Below are 22479 nucleotides of genomic sequence, written 5' to 3' on the forward strand. Positions count from 1 at the left end.
CATGATCATCATCACCTTCCTAATTCACTTTCGTCATTCTTACTCTTTGCATCATATTTTCCATGTTCACTTTTAGATCTTGGTTTAATACCTTTTCATGATGGAAAAAATATTTTAAAAACCAGACCGACTTGTCGGATTAAGAACCGAACGGAAACTAGCTAGACTGACTGGTTTTTTACGAGTGATTGTTTAACTGTTGAATCGATTAAATGACTGGCAGGGCGGTTTTTAGTAATACTTTTTATAAAATATTATTGTTGAATAATAAAATCAAAATACTTAAAAAAATACTAATATTATGTTTTAGTGTGAACTAAATTAAATACCTTTACTCTAAATTAAAAGAAAAACTTATTCATTGTTTTGTTTTTTAATTAATATATGTCTTTTAATGTTTATATATAAAAACATAATATACTAAATAATTTTATGTAATATATACCTATATAATTTTAAATTAATTATGAAGTTACCCGATTTAACCGGTTCGACCAGTAAACAAGTTGTAGTATTGACCGGTTAAATCTACAGTTTCCAAAACATGTTTGTGATGTTTTTAATGACATGGTTCATGAAGATGTTGCTTTCAGATAATAAAAGCCAGATAGAAACATATTTGTGACTCATAGTTAAAAGGAAAATTCAGATCTAAGAGAATAAGAACATAATATAATGGATACGATGCTTGAATCTGTATAAATCTGGATCATAAATATATAAAAGAAGTACATAAGGTTCGAACTAAACCCAAAATTCAGATCTACACCTTCCGAATTAAAATTTGAAACTCATATTAATCGAATAGACACATCATAATTAAACACATAGACATGTGAGAAAATTTTACATACATATTTCTATAACACAATTCATGTATCTGATCATATATAATTCATGAACTCAAAATTAAATCAAATTCACGAAATATTTTGTAGTAAAAATTTACAGAGAGCACCTCCGTCGTTTCGACTCAATGAATTCGAAACTCGACTTAAAGAATGAGTCGATCTCGTCTCTAGCAACCGCTTCAAAGAATTCAAATTCAGAAATTCTTCTCTTGCACGCTCGAGCTGTCCTCCGCTGCTTTTTAGGTGGGGGAGGACAGCTCAGGACCGTTGGAATCCTGTGTTCCAGAGAGGTCGGCGTCACACAGATGTCGACCTCTTCTTCTGATTGAATTATGCATGATTCGTCTGTTGACTCGTTATCCGATGGCGGGATGTTGAGTTCGAGAGACGGTAGTTGGACCGGAGTCACCGGACGGAGGTCTTGTAGCCGGAATTGTAGATCTGCGGACATGGTGTCTGGAGAGAAATGGAAATGGAGGGAGATGCGTGTAGGAGTGTGGTTCTATATGTACAGGTATAATATATATGAGGGAGGCGTGCAATGTAAGGTAATCGAGTCATATGACCAAGGGTACTTTGGTCATTTCACTAAAGCATTTTCTAGAATATATATATGATTATTAACTAGTTTGAGATCCGTGTATTACACGGAAAATTAATGAAAATTACAATATTTTTAAACGTTAAACAAAATGCAATCAATAACAAAATTATCATTTATTGTTAATACAATTACAACTTTCATTAAAATTACAAGAATTACAAAGCAAAATATTACGCAATGAGTTTACAAATAAGAAAAAATTTCCTTGTACACTACATTTGTGATTGTATTGGTCAGATTACCTTGTTTATCAAGAATCAGAATCTTGAGCCCAAACCTGCTTGTAACTCTTGACAATGCGACGTATAGCTGTCCATATGAGAACACAGGTTCTTTCAAGTACAAACCAACCCTAGAGCACAAGCCATTATAACGCCCATGATTATTTGCTAACTATTAACCGAAAAATAAACTTACGGGCCATCTCCAAAATTACAAAATATATTCTCTCAACTTCTGGCCCACGTTTGCTAGACTGATCAACCACAATTTCATACTCCCGGAGCCTAGTATTTCAAATAAAATATTAAATGTCTTTTTAGCACAAAAAAATAATAATCACATTTAAGCTGAATTTATAATTCTCACATGTCTTTAATATAACTTGTATTGGCAAAATATATAGGTGAATCAATTCTAACAATCACAATGCCATTGTATGTGTATGCTTCCGGATATTGTTGGATGTTCCTGTAAACGGTGGTCCCCGGAAGTCGTCCCAACACAACTGCAATAATACAAATTTATAATCATTAATCATTCAGAAACATATTTTCTTAGAAAAGATACCCAATAAATAGCATCAGTTAAAAAAAATGCAAGTAGAAAAAAACTCGAATAATAAAATAATAATAACAACAACAACAGCGATTACGATTACCCCAACAGGAGTATGCTCGAAGTAAATGAAGAAATACTATAGCATCAACATTCCAATCGAGACTCCAATTCCAAATCCAAACGTCCTGGCAGTGGCGATGACAGAGGCGACGGCGGTGGCGATTTGATGCCCAATAAATAGCATCAGTTAAAAAAAATGCAAGCAGAAAAAAAACTCAAAGAATAATAATAACAACAACAACGATTACGATTACCTCAACAGGATTAGGCTCGAAGTAGATGAAGAAATAAGATCCCATGAACATTCCAATCGAGACTCCAATTCCAAATCCAAACTTGCCGGTGGTGGCGATGACCGAGGCGACGACGGTGGCGATGAAGGTAGAAGACACGATATCGTAGGCGGCGATGGCGGCGGCGAATTGGAAACCACATGTATCGATGGCGATGGCAATGGAAGAGATGAACGGCGGTTCCGGGAATTAAGCTTGTAGTCTTTGGTGTTGAATTAAAAGAATGAACGGCTGTTGAAAGAGTTAGGGTTTTCATCTTTGGTGTTGAATGAAAATAATGAAAGAATAACAAAAATGGATCCAAATAGCATTATTGGGGCGGGTTAACGCGAAAAAGATACCATTTTATGAAAATGGGTTAAAAATTATGAGAGTTAAGAAAAGATTAACAAGTGACATATAGTAGTACTCATTTATTAGAATAGTAAGATTACGTACACTGTTAATATGGATATGCCACTGTTTTATTCTAAAGTTAGAATTTTGGCTTTTTTAGGTCATTTTTTGTATGAATTGTGAGATAAGTTGGTTATGAAAATGTGAGATCTAGCAAGGAAATATTGGATATTAATAATTGCACTGGGGATGATTAAATACAATGCATTAAATCTCAGTTAATGTTTTTAAATGAAATAAATTGGCGTTCAGAAATTATATATTAAGGTTTTTATTTTTTTAATTTTTCTTTTTGAAATTAAATCACAGTTACGTTAAATGATGACTCCTTCCTTAGAGATCGAGGGATCGAGTCAAGCAGTAAACTGTGAAATAGAATTAGGAGTAAGTTAAATTGTGTGTGAGTTGGTGTTTTAAAAGGAAAACGGAAATAGCTTTTAGATTATATTTAAAGGTTTTACTAAATCAAATTACCTAATGCTCTTCAATTGCTTGTGTTTTTTTGTCTGAGTTGGATTTGATTTCAACAATAGGGTTTCATGATGGAGTGGATTTCATTTCTAACACTAGGGAGAAATTTTATCAGCAGTCGGCTTCAAGTTTCAAGGAATAAATTGTTCTATGATTCACGCGCAATTTGTGTAAAAATCACAAAAAGATTTGGTATTTTAACAAAGGTTAGATTTTCTTTAGAAAAGGTTAAAGATGAAATTAAAACGTAGTTATTCACATGGGTCATGTTCAAATTTGGAAATCTAGTAATGAATCGGTCTTGTTGGCGTCATTCTCCGGTTGCATGGTTTTATTATTATTTTTTTCTTTCTTATGGTTTTCTAATTTTAGGTTTGGTTAGGCTGCATTGTTTCTTTGATTTCATTGCGGTGTACATGTCTAATCCTGGATGTTTTGTCTAATAATTTTTATTTTGTTAATCTTCATCAAAAGATCAATAAAGTTCTTTTTTAAACGATCAACGATAAAACCTAGCTACCCAGGGTAACCTGATAACAAAAGAAAATCTCATACGTCTAGGATAGTAGAAATGCTTGGTAGCAAAAACCTATCAGCTTCAGTTTCGAAGAAAATCCGCTATATGTTTATTTGTATATATGTTTTTTTTACAAAGTGCATTAATGTGAAATAAAAGAAAATAAAACTATGAAATGCTATCATTATAGATTTTTTTAATCATTATAGATGATTAATAGAAGGATTTTAAGCATATAATTTTCTTTGATTTTTCTTTTAAAAAAAAATTAATAGGTCAACCCATATGCATATGATTTGAAATGTATGATTGTTTTTGGATCTGGGTGCTGAAGAAACACTAAGTGACCCTGGGCAGATTACGGATAATCTGGGGGCTAAGTAATGTTTCCCACGAGGGTTAGGTCCGGCAAAGATGGATGTTCTTCAGATGACCTGCAAAACAGACACCGTGAGCTCGTCACTGAGAAGGGGGGGGGGGGGTTCCTCCTTGTGACCATCCTCCGACGTGAGAATCAGACTAGATTGCTCTGAATATAAGTGTATATTGAGAGAAATAGCTAGTGAAGGTAAGATGATGATACCGTTCCAAGGTGTTGGAGTATTTATAGCCGAAGGTAGGTTTCCAAGCAGGTACAGCCAGCTGTATAATATTCCTTTTCTACCAACTGTGGGCTACGCACGTGCCATGCTGGTTGGTGGGTAGGCAGCGGCTGATAGTGACAAGGCCGGCTGTGTACTGTTCCTTTTCCACCAACTGCAGGCTATGTACGTGCCACGACAAGGGTTGGTGAGTAGGCAGCGGCTGATAGTGACATTTTGTACTAGAGCGTGCTCCTCCTCGTACTGTTGTCGATGAGCTGTCACCCTGTGATTGGTTCATGGGCTGCTCTGGTCAGATCTTGTCTATTTTGTCCATACCTTGGCAGGTATAGTACAAAAGACCTTCCAGAAGCGTACGACTGGCTCATTTGGGCGGGAGTATTCCCGCCTTGCTCATTCCTTCAGGTGACACTGAATTATTGAGTTAGTGCTTTGTGCGTGTAGCCTTGCTATTAGTGCGGGTAGCCTTCCCTGATGGCTTGTATCCGCAGCTGCGGGAACAGGCGAGATACTTCACCATTGGGAGGCTTTTCCTGCGGGAACAGCTGGCGTACTGCGCGTAAGGTCTTCATCTCTGAGCATGGTGGGTCCTGCGGGACCAGTTGGTCCTTGCGCAGACGTCCCTCTTCAAGGTGAGTCTTGCGGGTCCAACTGGGCTCTGCTGGAACCTACCTCTTCAGGTGCTTTTGACACGGCTTCGGGATTGCTAAAAACACAATCTTTCATAATAACTACAGCCCTAGTCTTTTGTCTCTGGTTGGTACTACAATTTGTTACAAAGTTGTTTCTTTGTTTTGTACTTTCTTTTCTTTCTAACGAAATGAGAATATATATTCTTGCTTAATAAATCAATTTATAATTTGTTATTATAATAAAAAAAATGTAAATGGACGAATTACCAACAGCTTGTGATGATTTTTTTAAATATTTGTTGGACCAATCATTTGTTCAGGTAAATGTTAACATATTTTATCAGGATGAAATACGTACAGTTTTATATTAGGTATCATTTTAAAGACAAATCTCTTTCTTTACTAGCTTGATTGTTAGGTGCACCAATTAAAATCATATTTTTATTTGTACGAAATACCTCTAAACAACTAGCTAGTAAATAACAAGTAGTTCATAATAGACCTTAGTTGAAATGTACGTTAATGCTAGTAGAATCGGAGGCAGTCTTCGTTACATCACCGTGGAAAATATTTACAAATGGAAAGCTTTTACTATTCCTAACCTCAGTTTTCATTTACTAGTTACCTAAATGCACACAAACTGATTGGGAGTGCTCACTTTTCTCACTTCATTATATAATTTCTTGTGGTTCTTCTCTAGGTGTTATGCACATAAATTGCATAGAACTCACATTAATATAGTCAATCTAATTGTAACCACCAAGGTAAAGTAAGGCCTAATAAAGGTTGAAGTAAGGCAAATGAACCTGAACTCAATGAGTATTTTGTCATGTTCTGGACGTCTTTCAGGTTGTCTTATGAAGCTAAGTTATTTTGTTGTAATAGAGTAAAAGCGTTAGTTATTTTGCTGCAATAGAGCGCATGACATGTTGATATGCCAAAGGGTTTGATTTTTGCGGTGGTTGATTGAAAATAAAAAGCTCAGATTGAATATATGAGGCAACTAGTGAAGCTACAAACATAATGAACAATTGATCTTAGGAGATTGTTATATCTCGAGGTGTCCCACTTTGACTAGATTACCCTTTGCATGCTCTCTTACTGATATACAAAACACAAAGATAACTCGAACACAGCCTACAAGCCATTAACTTGATTTTAACCCAAATTGACAAACTCGATTCACTTGTACAAGAAGACCCAAATGATTGTTCATCTAAAAATAAAGAAAAATTGCTTTGTGTTCAATAACTCGGTTAACCGGAAAAATTGAGCCAAAAAAACCCACCCATGTTACCCATAATCAATTTTTTAAAATTCTGGTTATAAGTAACCAATTTAATGAGAAATTACCGATTTAGAAATGTTAACACCTGTATATAACCCGTTGGCTTGATTTTACTAAAATTAGGTATATTAGTTTTAATAATCTCAACCATCACCTCGCCATGACATTTGGTTTTCCGCCGATGATTTTCACCCCACAATGAAATAGTGACACGTGTTAAGATGTTGACCCACACCCATGAGATTTCAAATGAAATCCGTCTGACCTGTGAGATATCAAACCAAAACAGTCTTCTCCGTGAGTTAGTGAAAAAAAATTAAATCCACCTCATTCCACCATTAATTCACCACCACCACCATTTGCCAGAAAATGGAAAAGACGACGAAACCATTGATTCACCATCACCATCGCCACTTGCCGGAAACCGGAGAAGACGACGTGATGCAGATATGTTGATGTTGGAAGATGATGAAGTTGATTCGTCACGAAATGGAGGCTAGCACGAAGACAACGGTGGCCGGATATGTTGATGTTGGAAAACGACAAAGTTGATTCACTACGAAATGGAGGCTAGCATGAATACAACGGTGGGCGGTGTTAGGATTAAACGCACACACGAAACTGAACACACACACGAAAGCAGTAAACGAACACGAGGATTTAACGTGGTTCGGTCTAAACTGACCTACGTCCACGGGTGGCAACTAGGTATTTCTTTATTGAGTGACCAAATATTACAAGTACATAATGTTGTTTATATAGAGACTGAACTAGGGTTAGTAAATTATTATGCAAGAAATCTAAACCGGGCCGGGCTTGGGCCCGACCGCCCACACCCGTCTCCTCTTTTGACTTCATATAATAAACCGGGCCAACAAGGCCTACGAACCCAACAATCTCCCACTCGGAGGCCTTGAGTACTCTCGTCTGCACTCCTGATTGTACTTCTGTAATCTGAACATTAAACTTCTTCTAGTTGCCACCGCCTTCTCATCAATTAACCAGAAGGCCCGTTGAAGCTCCCCGGAGCTCCAACACGTCAGTCATGGCTGAAACTGCCCTGACCCGTTCTCTGTCCCTACCGGCTCCCACTGTAACGAACTACCGGATCCTGAGATAACCTGAGAACAAACACTCTCCATATTCAGCAAGTAATTCATTGGAGAGACTTTTACAGCTGGAATACTGGTTTTCTTAATCCACTGTCGACCTGGAACTGTAACTGAAACACGACCTGTGCTCCCACTGTCACGATGTCCCCCAACTGATTTAACCTTCCTAGCTCGTTCATCCTGAATCTTCACTTTGGCTCTGGGTTTGTTACTTGCAAAACGAACCTTCTTCTGCCCACGAGATTCTGTGAACCGGATTTTGTCTTTCACCAAAACTGGATCCACTCCTTTCGGTGACATGCCGACCATATACAATGAACCCATTTTCGTGCCACGAGCAACCACAAGATTCCCTTTGACTACTTTCCACTGCCCATTCTCGAACTTAACATCGTGCCCTTGGTCATCCAACTGCCCAACTGAAATCAAACGTTTATTCAAACTTGGAATAACCCTCACGTCTTTCAAAGTCCAAGAAGTACCGGCTGAAGTTATCAAATCAACGTCTCCCATACCCGTAACCTCTAAAATATCATCATTCGCTAGTCGAACCTTTCCAAAATCCCCAAATTTAAGATTCTTTATCGTTTCACTACAGTGAGTGGCATGAAACGATGCACCAGAATCCATCATCCAAGCATCAACGCTACTCTCAACACTACAAACCAAAGCCTCATCACTACTGACCCCGTCATCTGTGTCGTCTTCTGTAACGTTCACCTCTTTCTTACCATTCGGACACTGATTCTTGAAGTGTCCTTTCTCTTTACAACCCCAACATTCAATATCCTTACGAGTCTTAGACTGACTCCTCTTCCTGCTCCCACTGCCTCGCTGTTTTCCCCTACCTCTACCTTCTGTGACTAGCATATTGCCTGATGATTCACCTGAACTTCTGCGTCTTGAATCTTCTCCCAGAATCAGATCTCGAATCCCATCGAAAGTAATATTTGTAGACGAACTACAAACTGCAGTCACTGTTTGCGACCAACTGTCGGGCAAAGAAGATAATAACAAGAGGCCTTGAACTTCATCATCAAACTTAATGTCAACTGACACTAAGCGGGACAAGATCGAATTAAGATTATTGATATGAGTTGTAACTGACCCACCCTCTTTCATTCTTGTTGTCACTAGCTCTCGGATAAGATAGACTTTATTCGCTGCCGAAGGCTTCTCATACATGTTGGATAGCGCCTCCATCATACCACGTGCTGTGGTTTCTTTCATGATGTTAAACGCCACATCTTCCGACAACGACAAAGTAATACAAGCCCTAGCTTTCTTGTCTAACTTCTTCCAATCTGCTTCTGACAGCTTTTCTGGTTTTTCATCCTCAAGCACTACATCCAAGTCTTTCTGACAAAGTAGTGCCTCAATCTGCATCTTCCACCAACCGAACTTCTGTCCGTCAAACTTCTGTATCGAAACCTTTCCGTCTTCTGCCATAACAATGACTAAAACGAAAAACTGGATAAAAACAGAGACAGACACAACAATGGCACGAGCCTGAACTTAACGGCTGTTCTACTGAACTCTGTTAAAAATCAACCTATTTAAACCGCAGCGGAAATACGAACTGTATATTAGAAACTGAAATTTTAAACTGAAACGATAAAACCTGACAAACGCGGTTGGCACTGGTTCTCTGTTTCTTTAAATGACTCCTTCTGATTGACAACGGTTCTTCAATGAAAAATAGAATCCTGATTCAACTTGTTCTTGGTTCGTTAACTTGCTTAATCGGTAATGAAACAACCCACACCAATAACAAAGATCGAAACAACGATCTATATTGGCCAAACAAAAAGTTCAGAACTGGTCTGGTAACAAAACTCCCTTTTGGTAAAATATGATCTTGACCAAAAATAATATATTTGGCTAACCTGCCAAAAAATATACATACCACCCAAATTAAACCAATTGGGCCTTTTAATCTAAAGCCCAAATAAAAAATTATTTAGCAGGCCTTTACTAAGCCCAATAAGGAGGGTCTGGTAGCAACAAGAATTTTTTGGTCAAACGAGGTCACATCACACCGCTGCTTTCCCACAAAAGTAATTTAATACGACTGCAACTTCAGCTCCGCGTTCTGATCTTCTATGGTGGCAATGGAACTGCCAACAATGAACCGATCAACGGGGGGAAACTAGCGACGGTACACGGTGGCGACGCGCGGATGACTTTCGAACAGAACCTCCACAAAAAGAACGTCGGTGGCTGGGAAAAAACCCTAACCGACTGTGACGACGGCGAACAGAAACTGACGGAACCCTAGCTCCGACTTCCGCGGCCGCGATGAGCAGAACTGGTTCACGCGTTCTCGTGTGATCCGAACCTAAGCTCTGATACCACTTGTTAGGATTAAACGCACACACGAAACTGAACACACACACGAAAGCAGTAAACGAACACGAGGATTTAACGTGGTTCGGTCTAAACTGACCTACGTCTACGGGTGGCAACTAGGTATTTCTTTATTGAGTGACCAAATATTACAAGTACATAATGTTGTTTATATAGAGACTGAACTAGGGTTAGTAAATTATTATGCAAGAAATCTAAACCGGGCCGGGCTTGGGCCCGACCTCCCACACCCGTCTCCTCTTTTGACTTCATATAATAAACCGGGCCAACAAGGCCTACGAACCCAACAGGCGGATATGTTGATGTTGGATGGAGAAGGCGACGGTGACCGGATATGGTGATGTTGGATGGTGAATACGACGGTCGGAGATGGTGAATGCGACTATGGTTGGAGATAGTGTAGCCGACGGCGGCCGGAGATGGTGATGTTGAAGGAAGGAGATGCTGACGAAGATTAATCGGGTTATTTCAAAGAAATGAGGTGGTGGTGAATCAATGGTGGATAGAGGTGAATTTAAAATTTTTCCAAATTTCACAGAGGAGATGGTTTTTAAGGAAATGGTTTTGGTATCAAAACTCACAGGTAAGGCGGATTTGGCTTGAAATCTCACGAGTTAGACGGATTTGGCTTGAAAATCTCGTGGGTCAGGCGGATTCAGCTTAAAATCTCACGGATTTGGCACGAACCCAAATGTTACCGACCAGGCAGATTTTGCTTGAAATCTTACGGATCAATGGATCAATATAGGATTTTTCAAAATTTGTAGCATAAATTAGAAATCTCTTACCTCACTTGACCTATTTTGAGAATTTTCCTTAAGTTAATTCATTTGTTACCTTTAATAATTTATAATATATATTTACGAAATATATTACCATCCTGATGGTAATTATATTTACGAAATATATATATAGGTCCCCATGCCATTATAGCTGTGATTTCATGCTTGAGTTTTTCCTAGAGATCCTTGTGTTTGAGAATTTTAAATCTATACCCAAAATCCTATCCTAATCTCTCCCACATTTTCAGGTTCAGTTTATTGGGATTTGAGTTATATCGGGTTTCGAGTATTTGACCTAGAAAACTAAAAAAAAATTCAAAATAATTTTTGACCTAAGTATTGAGAATAGAGACGGATCTGTTGTTAATCCTATATTAAACCAGTAACAATAACGCAGAAATAATAAACGAGAAAGGTTGAACCGGGCTTGTGTCTGACACAATTCCCTTAAACAGAATCGCGGTCTGTTCCCAGGGTACGCCAGTTCGTAACAGCCGTAGCGTGCTGCCGAACGAAATCAATAATAATGATGTTGCAGCAGAGGAAGAAAGAGCTGTGTGTATTAAACTTCTGCTTATGGTATGGTTTTATAACCACCAGATCATAACCGCATATTCAACTCCATAATGACCCCATTAATGGTCATTAGTGCAGAATATGAAACTGACAATCATGATATTAATGACACCATTAACAATTAGTTATGACCATTGACCGGTAGTTACGATTTCAATATCTCAAAAACAAATGCAAAAAATCGCCTCAAGTGGGGCTTGGGTTTTCGAAGCTGCATTCGCGTCTGCGGGCACGCATGAGTTCGATAGATTTTAGTCCGGAAACCCAAATTTGCACCCCCCCTGCGCGCGGGTAGGAGTTGTAGTAAAACACATCACAAATTTTCAAATATGTAGTGAGAATGACACCTTATAAACCATTCTCAATTTTGTTCCTCAACCGATGTGGGACAAAGTTTCACCACTTCAATTTTTGAGACATTTATTCACACTCACTTTGCTTAATCTTCCAACAGGATCCAATCGAACAAAACATATAGAATCAAACGAACTTGAAATCAATCGAGCAAAAACCTATAAAATTGTTGTTGATGAGAAATTGAAAACTGTAAAAATCGTAGGACTAGTAGAATAAATAGGCAATTAGAGCTTAGAAATAAAATAGCCATAGAATTTGAAATCAATAAAATGCCAATGAATCTATGATGGAATGCTAAATGAATGAACACACACTAATAGGGGGTTAACTCAAAACCAAGTTTCAAGTAACCATTAACCGAATTAAAATGGTTCGGGTTTGGGTAGCGTGAATTCAGATTCGGGTTCATGGATAAGAGAACTTTCAGGTTAGGGTTAATGATTTCTTAGGTCAGATTCCAGGTTGCAAAATAATATGACAGATATTGTGGTAAAGGTGTATTCCCCTAATTAAAAAAAGAAAAGGAAACATGCATGTGCTTAGATGTTTTTACAAGCGTAATATAAAGAGGGCAAGAGGGAAAAGGCTTCGATGAAAAAAATAAAGAAGGTGGTGATTGTTAGCCAAATATTATACACTGATATTATTGCCACTTATTGTGTATATAATATTTTGTAATCACATTGTAATTTGGATTGATTTGATTGTCATCCAATTAATCACCAATTTGAATCCTAAGTTAGAAGGAAAGGGACTTTAGGTCAACATTTTGGGGCTTACATATAAGTAATTGTGGATCTTGATAGAATACACATAAACATCGCGCCCATGAGGGCGAGAAGGGGGTGGGGGGGGATAGAAATTGATTGTTTTGCTCTCACATAGGGGCCACACGTCCTGATATAACGTCTAATAAAATAGACCAATGTCAGGCTCTAGAATGAAATGGGCAAGTTTTTAGATTAAGAAAAGAATGTTTTCCTTAATTTCTTAGTCTAAGGATTAAAGATAAATGTTACTGTAATTTCTTTAGTCTAAAGACAAAAGGTAAAGTTTTCAATAAAGTAAGAGATGAAAAGCGTAGTTTACTTGTTTAAATATTATTATATGGTTAACACGCAAATAATAAACCTTTATATGAATGCATACGTTTTATGCACTACCCATATAATACATAATATAGTTTAGATATAAAGAATACAAAAGTATACTAAGCAATACTCATCAACCAGAAAAGGAAGATTAGAATCCAAGAAATGTGAAAAGTAAGAGAGATACCTTTTTGCGAATTGAAGCAATACAACAAAGTGTGTCTCTTACTCTCAACCCTTTTTTTAGCCTTTATTCACATTATTGATATTGGTATCGATTACTTAAAAGTGAGATTGGTGAATAAAATGATTATCAGAACCAAGACCTACTAAGTTATATTTAAATGTACAGGTTTTACATAACATAATTAGAGGGTTTGGTTTATAACTGATAATAATAATCATTGATGGGTTAAAAGTCTTTTTAACCACTATAAATCACATAGTTTTTGTGACGGACATATGACAACCATCAGTTATCCATCGCCCATCAGTAAAGTTCCACAAGACAACCGGACATGGGTAAATACTTCACAAAAGGATATACACGAAAGTAAATTTACATATGGAATACCTATGGATATTCCTGAAAGATCACCGACAACTCGCCATTGACTGATCACAATGAACCTATCCGACAAACTTCGATAAATATCTTTTTATCTTTTTTGGGGTATCCTTCTAATCGTAGGTGATCACCAATAAACGAGGCATCAGCAAAAATTTGTTAGAATCTAGTAGTGAACGTTTTTTAAACACATAATTATTCTTAGTTTATGTAATTATAGTCTATAGTTTATAGATGTAAGGCTTTTTAATAATGTTTAACATGTTATTTATTTTTAAAGCCATAAAGTAGAACACAAGGTTAACTTAGCCCATCATTGTAACATTTTTTTAAATATACTTGCAACCACTATAAATCCACCAATTTTCCGATTTTTATCTCATGTTGGTCATTTAGTAGCAAGGTATTGGAAGTTCTTTAGCCTTTATACAACGTCTTAGTTATGGGATTAGGGAATTTATAATTTCTTTATTTATCTTAAAACTGTAAAGTGGTATTTTTTTTTATTAAAATCAGTACTGACATAACAAAGGTTTTATATGACAAACTATATCATACTTTGAATTACTTATATAACGTTTTCCACTACGTAAAAATGTGAACTAGCTATATAAATAATCACAAAAAATCTTGTTTCGCATCCTCACTCCATCATATTGTTGATGTTACACGGCCTCCCACGCATTAATTTGCTGTATCTGATGAATGCAAATGTTACAACCTTACAATCTATAAATAGACTAGATACATCATGGAGAACTAATACGTTGGCTCGATTGTTGTTAGATCCAAGTGTAGGGCCTAGCCCAAGAATTAAAAGAGGTTATTAATAGCTGCTTAACGACCATGCTAGGATTATTAGGTTTATTGTAAGCTAAGTTGAGTTAATTTTATAAATAGGGGCAACCAAGTTAGGGATTGTAAGAAGATGAGATGCAACCAAGTTAGGGTTAATCAAGAGTCAAACCGAGTCAGGGTTTGAGAGTTGTAATCAATCTTTTAAGTTATATTTTCTGATTCATAAACGAGAATTATTCGTTTAGTTTGTATTTGATTATCGATCTAGGACATGTATTGGTATCAGAGCCAAGTTCAAGAAATCGATAATCAAGTTAACCAAGAATCGGCGGCCAAGAGAGTTACGAGTCGGCGATCGGATTGCAAGTGTTTATTGGCGGTAGGTAAGTCGGCCCTACGGCGGAGGGCTAAGAAGTGTTCAGTGACAATGGTACACGAACTGATCGATTTTGAATTAAGCTGTGATCGAAGACGTGATCCAGAAGAAGACCAAAATTCACCAATCAAAGTTGCGAACAGATTCATAAGTTTTTGTTTGCAAGCCGTTGAACAACCTGAATAATTTTTTGGTGATTAATCGACCGAGTCGTGCTCTAGAATTTTTGGGTTCCAAGCGTTCTTGCAATTTTGGTTATAAAAGTCAAAAGGCAGGTTCATTATTTGGTGTCGAGGAATTCAAAGAAAAACAGGTTGATTTGGATTGTTTCATTCGTTGGTTCACCAAGTTTGTGTTAAGCAATGCGTATGTATTTTAATTGGGTTGGATAAGCATGTTTTATTCAAAGTTCGTATTTTGTTGGGTTAAACGAGTAAGGTTTTAACCATGGTTATTTTATTTTACGAGCAAGCATGCTCGGTTATGAAAAGAGGTCTGTTTTGTTTGTGTTTGTTCCAACGAAGTGGAGCAAGGGGGTTCGACATCGTCAATGACAGGTGACAACAAAGATCCCATATTCCAATCCAAAACGACCGGGGGGTGGGGGTGGGGATATCTCTGCAGGTTCCAAAGTTGACAGAACAAATTACATCAAATGGGCGATTGTGGTGGAAGCGATTTTAGATGATCAAGGGCTACGAGAGGCCATTCAACCAGATGCGGTTGGCGATTATTAATGTGAAGAAGAATAAAATGGCAAGATCATTTTTGTTTTAAGTGGTAGAATGTGATATTCTTTTTCAGATTGCTCAATACAAGAATGTCCGAGAAATATGAACAGTTTTGAAAACACGGTATGTTGGGGCCGAACAAGTTCAAAAGGCTTGACAGCTAACTTTGAAAAGTGAATTTGAGAAACTCAAGATCAACGAAAAAGCTCGACTTCTTCAGATTGCTTAATAAAAGGTAATCAAAAAATGGTTTTTCTGAATGAAGACGAGCCAATGGAGAAAGATGTTTGGTATCTCAACAATGGAGCATCTAATCGCATGACGGGTAGTAAAGCGTAATTTTATGAATTGAATAAACAAGTCACGGGAAATGTGGAGTTGAGAGACGAATCTTGTATTGATATTCAGAGAAAGAGGTCGGTCTTAATTGAAAGGAAAACGGGGGAGCATCACCTGTTGACCAATGTCTACTACATCCCGAGCCTACAGTGCAATATCATAGGTGTTGGTCAAGCAACGGAAGGTGGATGCGAGATTCACATGAAACACGATTTGCTAACCATTAATGATGATACAGGTAAGTTTTTGATGAATGCAACAAGGACCAAGAATCGATTGTACAAGCTAGAAGTCCTGGTAAGCGAGCTAGCATTGGAATGAGGAATTTTGCAGGTCGGGATCTTCAAAGAATTAGACGGAAAGAAGACGAGCCGAGTACGAGTCAGATTCTAATCAAAGATCATAGTTCCAAAATTCAAACTCCAAAGAAGAGAGTTCAAGAAACAAAAAGCGTGGTTAAGAAAGAGATTCAAACTCGAGGGAAGACCTGTAATGATCAAACGAAGCAAGTGTCTCTTCAAGCCATGTGGAGCCCAAAGAAAACTGCAAGAGATCGATCATGAAAAGCCTCAAGAGAATCAAATGATGACAATCGTGAAGTTGAAGACTCGCATATTTTGAGTAGGAAATTAGGGGGTGTGTCGGATGCGTCAGATACAATAATTTTTTGGGAAGGGGGGGGGGGTGATTGTTGGATCGATTGTTGTTTGGCCCAAGTGTAGGGCCTGGACTAAGAATTAAAAGGGGTTATTAATGGGTTGGCTAATGACTAGTTAGGGTTATTAGGTTTATTGTTAGATAAGTTGAGTTAACATTATAAATAGGGGCAACCAAGTTATTCGTTTAGTTCGCGCTTGATTATCGATCCAGGACTTCATAATCCACGTAATGTTAACCCGACTTTGACATTATAACATGTTAACACTCATATGTTGTTCATTTGTTCCATAGCAATATAGCATATTATATATTTACACATCGTAGGCAACAATGACATGACTGCCGAGTGCAGACATACAAAGAAGCTTGTGAAAATAGTATATAATGTTGGCCCAGATGGATCAAACAATCAGATCAAACACACAAACAAACACGAGATATTGGGGTGACAATCCTCGACTCTTTTCATATAATCAAACGAACATAACTTCACGAGCATACAAGGAGAAGAGACTTCTCTTGACTCTCTCACACATAAACTAATATTCTAGACCCTATTTATAGACCTACTAAACTTGCTCTCCAAGCCAAATCTAACTTGGGAAGCAAGCCAAACTTATTCTAGAATAATCCATAATATTCTTACCATACTAAACAAATATTAATACCAAACTTAACAAAACAAACCCTCAACTTTATTAATAATTCAAGATTATCCTTTATTCACCCTTTAATCTTGAATTGTTCCTCTTCTCACTTTTATTCCTTCTTTTCAGCTGACCACAACATACTTGCTTCACCGATTCCTCAAACTTAGCATTCGTTCCTTTCGTGCTTAACTTTGAATCCATACTGTTATTTTCCTTCTCAACTCGCTTCTTCTCATCAACTCGTTCTTGACCAATACTTTCATGAACTCCAACAAAATCATTTGGAATCGTTCCAAACTGAATATCCTTCATTTCATAATCGGTTTCACATCATAACTTACTTTCTTTTCAACTTCAAAGTTGTTAGAATTACAACATACCTGAAGCCTGATGTTGTATGTCCTATTCAGATTTCTCTGAATCTTCATCAACAATCTCTCTTTCTGATCATATAGCCTCAATATCCCATTGGCTATTTCAATATTACATCCTTCTTCATCCAATTGACCCAAGCTAAGAAGATTGGTCTTCAACTTAGGCATATAGAAAACATCACAAAACATTTTCTTCTCACCAGTCTTACTTACCACGGTCACATTACCTTTACCTTTGATTTCGATCTCGGATCCATCACCAAACTTCACTTGACCCGAAAATCGTTCATCCAAGGTAGTAAAAAACTCTTTCTTTCCTGACATATGATGACTTGCACCATTGTCTAAGTACCACGTTCCTTCATTCTTTTCATCTTTTTCAAACACACCAGGGTTAACCCTCTCTTCATTCAAACTTACTTTCTTTATTGAACAAACCGTCATGAATAAAGAAAGATCAACATCATCTTCTTTCCTTGTCAAATTCACTTCTTCTTTCCCTTTGCTTGGCTCTTTACATTCATTCGAGTAGTGCCCAATCTTATCACAGTTGTAGCACATTACGTACTTCCTTCTATCTTGCCATTCTCCCGGGTTCCTTTTCCGATATTCAACCCGTTCATCATTCTCACGTTCATTATTCCATCTTGGATTCCCTCTTCCTCGTCCATTATATCATCCACGGCCTCTGCCACGTCCTCGGTAGGTTTCTACTTTCTTTTCGGTATGGGTGAACATGAGCTGACTTGGGATGAACTTCCATTCACATTCTTGAACTTGTTTCTTTCTTCATATGCCTTTAAACGTCCAACCACATCTTCAAACGCCATTAATTGTTTCGATGTCTGCGAGTAGCTCCATCGAAGAAACAACAGGTAAATATTTATCTGGCATAGAGTTCAAGAATTTTCTTACCAAAACTTCTTCTTCAAGTACCACTCCCAAGCTCATGTACTTTGACTGTACTCCACCCAACTTCGCTGCATAATCATCAATGCTTTCTGTCTCCCCCATCTTCAATCCATCTAACTTGGCTCTTAGCATTTGAACACGAGCTTTCTGAGTTCTTTCTGCACCAAGATAATGAACTCTTAATGCTTCTCAAACATTTTTCGGTTCTGAATACTTGGACATCTGAAGCATCACGTCTTCAGGTAGGGTTGGAAGATAACACCTGAGGCCATAAACTTCTTTCTTTCTTCAATTCCAATCTCCTTTTCCTTATCAATCGTATCATGCAAACCATTCGCACCCAAGATAATTTTCACCATAACCGACCATGATGCGTAATTGGTCGAAGTTAACTTCGGTGCTTGCAAAACGAAACCACCCATTGGTTCTGTCATTGTTCCTGAACTCCCAGCTTCTTTATCACCGGACATACAACAATCCTAACGCGGTCGGCGACGAATCGAACAGTTACGGGTTTTTTTTCTTTTTCTTAGATCCGTAAGTCGGTTGAACGTGGCTTTTCCCTTCTCGATCAAACTCAGAAGCTGTGGCTTTTAGCTTTATTAATAACCTGCTTGCTTCTTTTTACCTTAATATACAAGAAACAGTTTGTTTCTTTCTCGTGAATGGTGCACAAATTTGAAGATAATGAAATTCTTTTCCCCTCACAAACAACAAAGGGCAAACGGAAGTACCCAACGATCGAACAAAATAAAGCAGATAATCAAACTCCCTTCTTTGAATGAGCCGAATCTCTTATACCAGTTGTTGGCCCAGACGGATCAAACAATCAGATCAAACACACAAACAAACGAACACGAGATATTGGGGTGACAACCCTCAACTCTTTTCATATAATCAAACGAACTTATCAAACGAACATAACTTCACCAGCATACAAGGAGAAGAGACTTCTCTTGACTCTCTCACACATAAACTAATAATCTAGACCCTATTTATAGACCTACTAAACTTGCTCTCAAAACCAAACCTAACTTGGGAAATAAGCCAAACTTATTATAGAATAATCCATAATATTCTTACCATACTAAACAAATATTAATATCAAACTTAACAAAACAAACCCTCAACTTTATTAATAATTCAAGATTATCCTTTATATAAGGTGTGGGGATAAAGTGAACCCACAGGTTTTCTCTATGTTATATATATATATATATATATATATATATATATATATATATATATATATATATCCTAAGAGATTTCAAATAAGAATCACTTTGAGTTTTAAGAATTTGAAAAAACTCAGCATAACAATTTTTTTTTGAATTTTTTTTACACATACGTAATATATGTAGGTTACATATACGTAAAAAATTACAGAATTTTTACACACCGAGTCGACTTATTACATATATGTAACGGACGTTTAAATTTGTGTAATCACTGTATATCTTTATTCTCTCTCTTACTTTAATTTTTAAATCGCATTTAATCTCAACCACATAATCTAATCTATTTTATTAAATGTGTGGTCAAGAATGAAGTTCTTAAGTTCTTAAAACTCAACAAGGTTCTCAAAATATCCCTCCCCTATATATCATTATTCGATCGACCTCCCAGAATTTTGAACGCCGACAATACAAAGAAAAACTTACCTCCCCTGTAAGTTTTTATAAATAAATTTTTAGCCCATAAAAAAATAAGATAGAAGCCCATATTTTTAAGTAACAAGCCTTGATTGAAAGTCCATTTTTATTAAATATAATGAACCAAAAATCCATGTAGTTTTGATTGTTGATGGTAAATAGTAAATACAAATTTGAGTTGAACTTCGACCCACATTGATCATTTAAAGTGGATTATGAACTAGATTGTTACATAAAGAGGATACAGACACTAGGATTAACCCTTGTTTAACCATTTTATTTGTTTTTCCTACTTGTACATCATCCGTTAGATGTCAGTTTGAGCCTTTACTGTTCGTTTGTTAAACACACCAAAGCAACTAGTTAGCCTTGAAGCCTTTTGTTTTAATTTGTGTGATGAAATCCGATATGGTTAGTACTTAAGCCATTTGTTCTTTATATACAAATCTTGAGTTTAGCGAGAGGAATTCAAATATGGTGATACTTCGGGCTCACAATTTGGGTGCATTCCATGACACACTTAATGGGCATGGCCCGTATGTTTCCCAGTCGCTTACAAACCCTAAGAACACCTATTTAAGTCACTTTGCCGGCTATTACTCGCGTTCTTCGACCATGGTAACTTTTTTGGCAAAAAAACAAACAGTTTTCTTGGAGCTTCTTAATACCTCGATTCCACTTTTATTCGTGTTTCCATCATCTGAATCAAGATTCAAAGATCATATGATGCCGAGGCAAGACTAAACATTCGCGATGATCACTTCCGGGTGTAGGATTCGAGTAAGTAATCATTTGATTGTGGATAAAGTGTGTTTGGTTTATTTAATTAGCCGGATATTGTTTAATTTCAATTTGATTTCGTCATTTCTTGATTTCTTTTCATAGGGAATAATTCAATATTGATTTGGTTTTATTGTCTAAATTGGACTGAACAATTTAAACGAAGTCAGGTAATTGTGATTTCCTAATTGTGTAATTACATCAATTGGTTTTCTATTGAATCTGAAATCCAGAGTGATTACTTCGTTCTTAATTATTTTTGCAAACAAAATCTATTTTGCTTGTTTCTAAAATTAGTTTTTATAATCAATTAGAGCAACAACCTCAAATCTTCTTTTCGATCACAACTAGTAGTAATGGCAACTGTTTACTAATTAGCATTTTCAATTAATTTTAGTGGATACGATAACATACCCTACTTCTTATACTACACTCTGAAGAGGTAGGTCCCAGCAGAGCCCAGTTGGACCCGCAAGACTCACCTTGAAGAGGGACGTCTGCGCAGAAACCAACTGGATCCGCAGGACCCACCATGCTCAGAGACGTGACGTCCTTACACGCAGTACGCAAGCTGTTCCCGCAGGAAATGCCTCCCAATGGTGAAGGACTCCGCCTGTTCCCGCAGCTTCGGATACAAGCCATCAGGGAAGGCCACCCGCACAGCAAGGCTACACGCACAAGGCACTTAGCTCTCAATCACTAAGTGTCACCTGAAGGAATGAGCAAAGCCGGGGACAATCCCGCACAAAGGCGGGAGGGGGAATACTCCCGCCCATAAGCCAGTCCGTACGATACGAGAAGATCTTCTGTACTGCACCTGACGAGGTATGGGCAAAAGATCTGACTAAAGATACGACAGCTTATTGACAACAGTATGGCGAGCAGCATGCTCCTGTACTGTATGTCACTATTAGCCGCTGCCTACTCACCAACTCCTGTCATACCACGTGCATAGCCGGCAGTTGGTGGAAAAGGAATAGTGCACAGTAGGCCTGGTCACTATCAGCCGCTGCCTACCCACCAACTACCAACAGGGCACGTGCGTAGGCCACAGTTGGTGGAACAGGAATACTATTCAGCAGGCCACACCTCCTTGGAAAGCTACCTTCGACTATAAATACCACAAATGGTATGACCATCTCATCTCATCATATCTTATCATATTATCATCATATTATCATCTGATATCTCATCTTATCTAGCAATCTCTTAATATACACTTATATTCAGAGCAATCTAGTCTGATTCTCACGCCGGAGGGTGGTCACAAGGAGGAACCCCCCCCCCCTTCTCAGTGACGAGCTTACGGTGTCTGTTTTGCAGGTCATCTGAAGAACAATCTTCTCTGCTGAACCTCATCCTCGTGGGAAACATTACTTAACCCCCAGATTATCTATAATCTGCCCAGGGTTCACTTAGTGTTTCTTCATTGGCGCCATCCGTGGGACAAGTTAGAACTTCATTTTTCTCCAGTTTTTTCAAACTTCTGGAAAGATGGTTAAAGAAACTCCGGTAACCACAACCCCAGCTACTGGGGGGAATACCGGCTACACAGTTTTTACAAACACTACCCCGGTTACCCAAGCCGGGGCAAGTGAAGTAATTTTTACGAACACTACCCCAGTTATCCAAGCTGGGGCAAGTGCAGTAAATAATCGCTCACCGGGATTCACCGATACCCAGTTAGAGAAACGAACAAGACTCCCCCGCCAAACACTCGATGAAGTTAAGGCATGGGCGGAGGCACGTCAAAAGGAATTCCAAGCTGAGTTGGACGAACGCTTGCGTTCCGTCCAACAGGCTGACGAATTCGAAGAATACGACGATGACTCGGAGGAATCCGACTCCGACGCGAACCCT

The 22479-nt window shown here is 37.7% G+C and overlaps 1 protein-coding gene across 1 annotated transcript; it reads right to left on the bottom strand.

Annotated features, from left to right (window-relative positions):
* Positions 1 to 945: 945 nt before the first annotated feature.
* Positions 946 to 1302, bottom strand: LOC143612247 (cyclin-dependent protein kinase inhibitor SMR2-like). The gene has a single exon (XM_077086276.1). The coding sequence runs from the start codon at positions 1300 to 1302 to the stop codon at positions 946 to 948; it is 357 nt and encodes a 118-aa protein (XP_076942391.1).
* Between the last annotated feature and the right edge of the window lie 21177 nt (positions 1303 to 22479).

This window comes from Bidens hawaiensis, unplaced genomic scaffold, assembly GCF_021521415.1.
Source record: "Bidens hawaiensis isolate Kalapana, Puna unplaced genomic scaffold, B.hawaiensis_p1.1 tig00034038_1, whole genome shotgun sequence".
NCBI classification, from domain to species: domain Eukaryota; kingdom Viridiplantae; phylum Streptophyta; class Magnoliopsida; order Asterales; family Asteraceae; genus Bidens; species Bidens hawaiensis.

Excerpts from the sequence above, each read along its gene's own strand:
- LOC143612247 (XM_077086276.1), bottom strand. The coding sequence starts at position 1,302 with ATGTCCGCAGATCTACAATTCCGGCTACAAGACCTCCGTCCGGTGACT.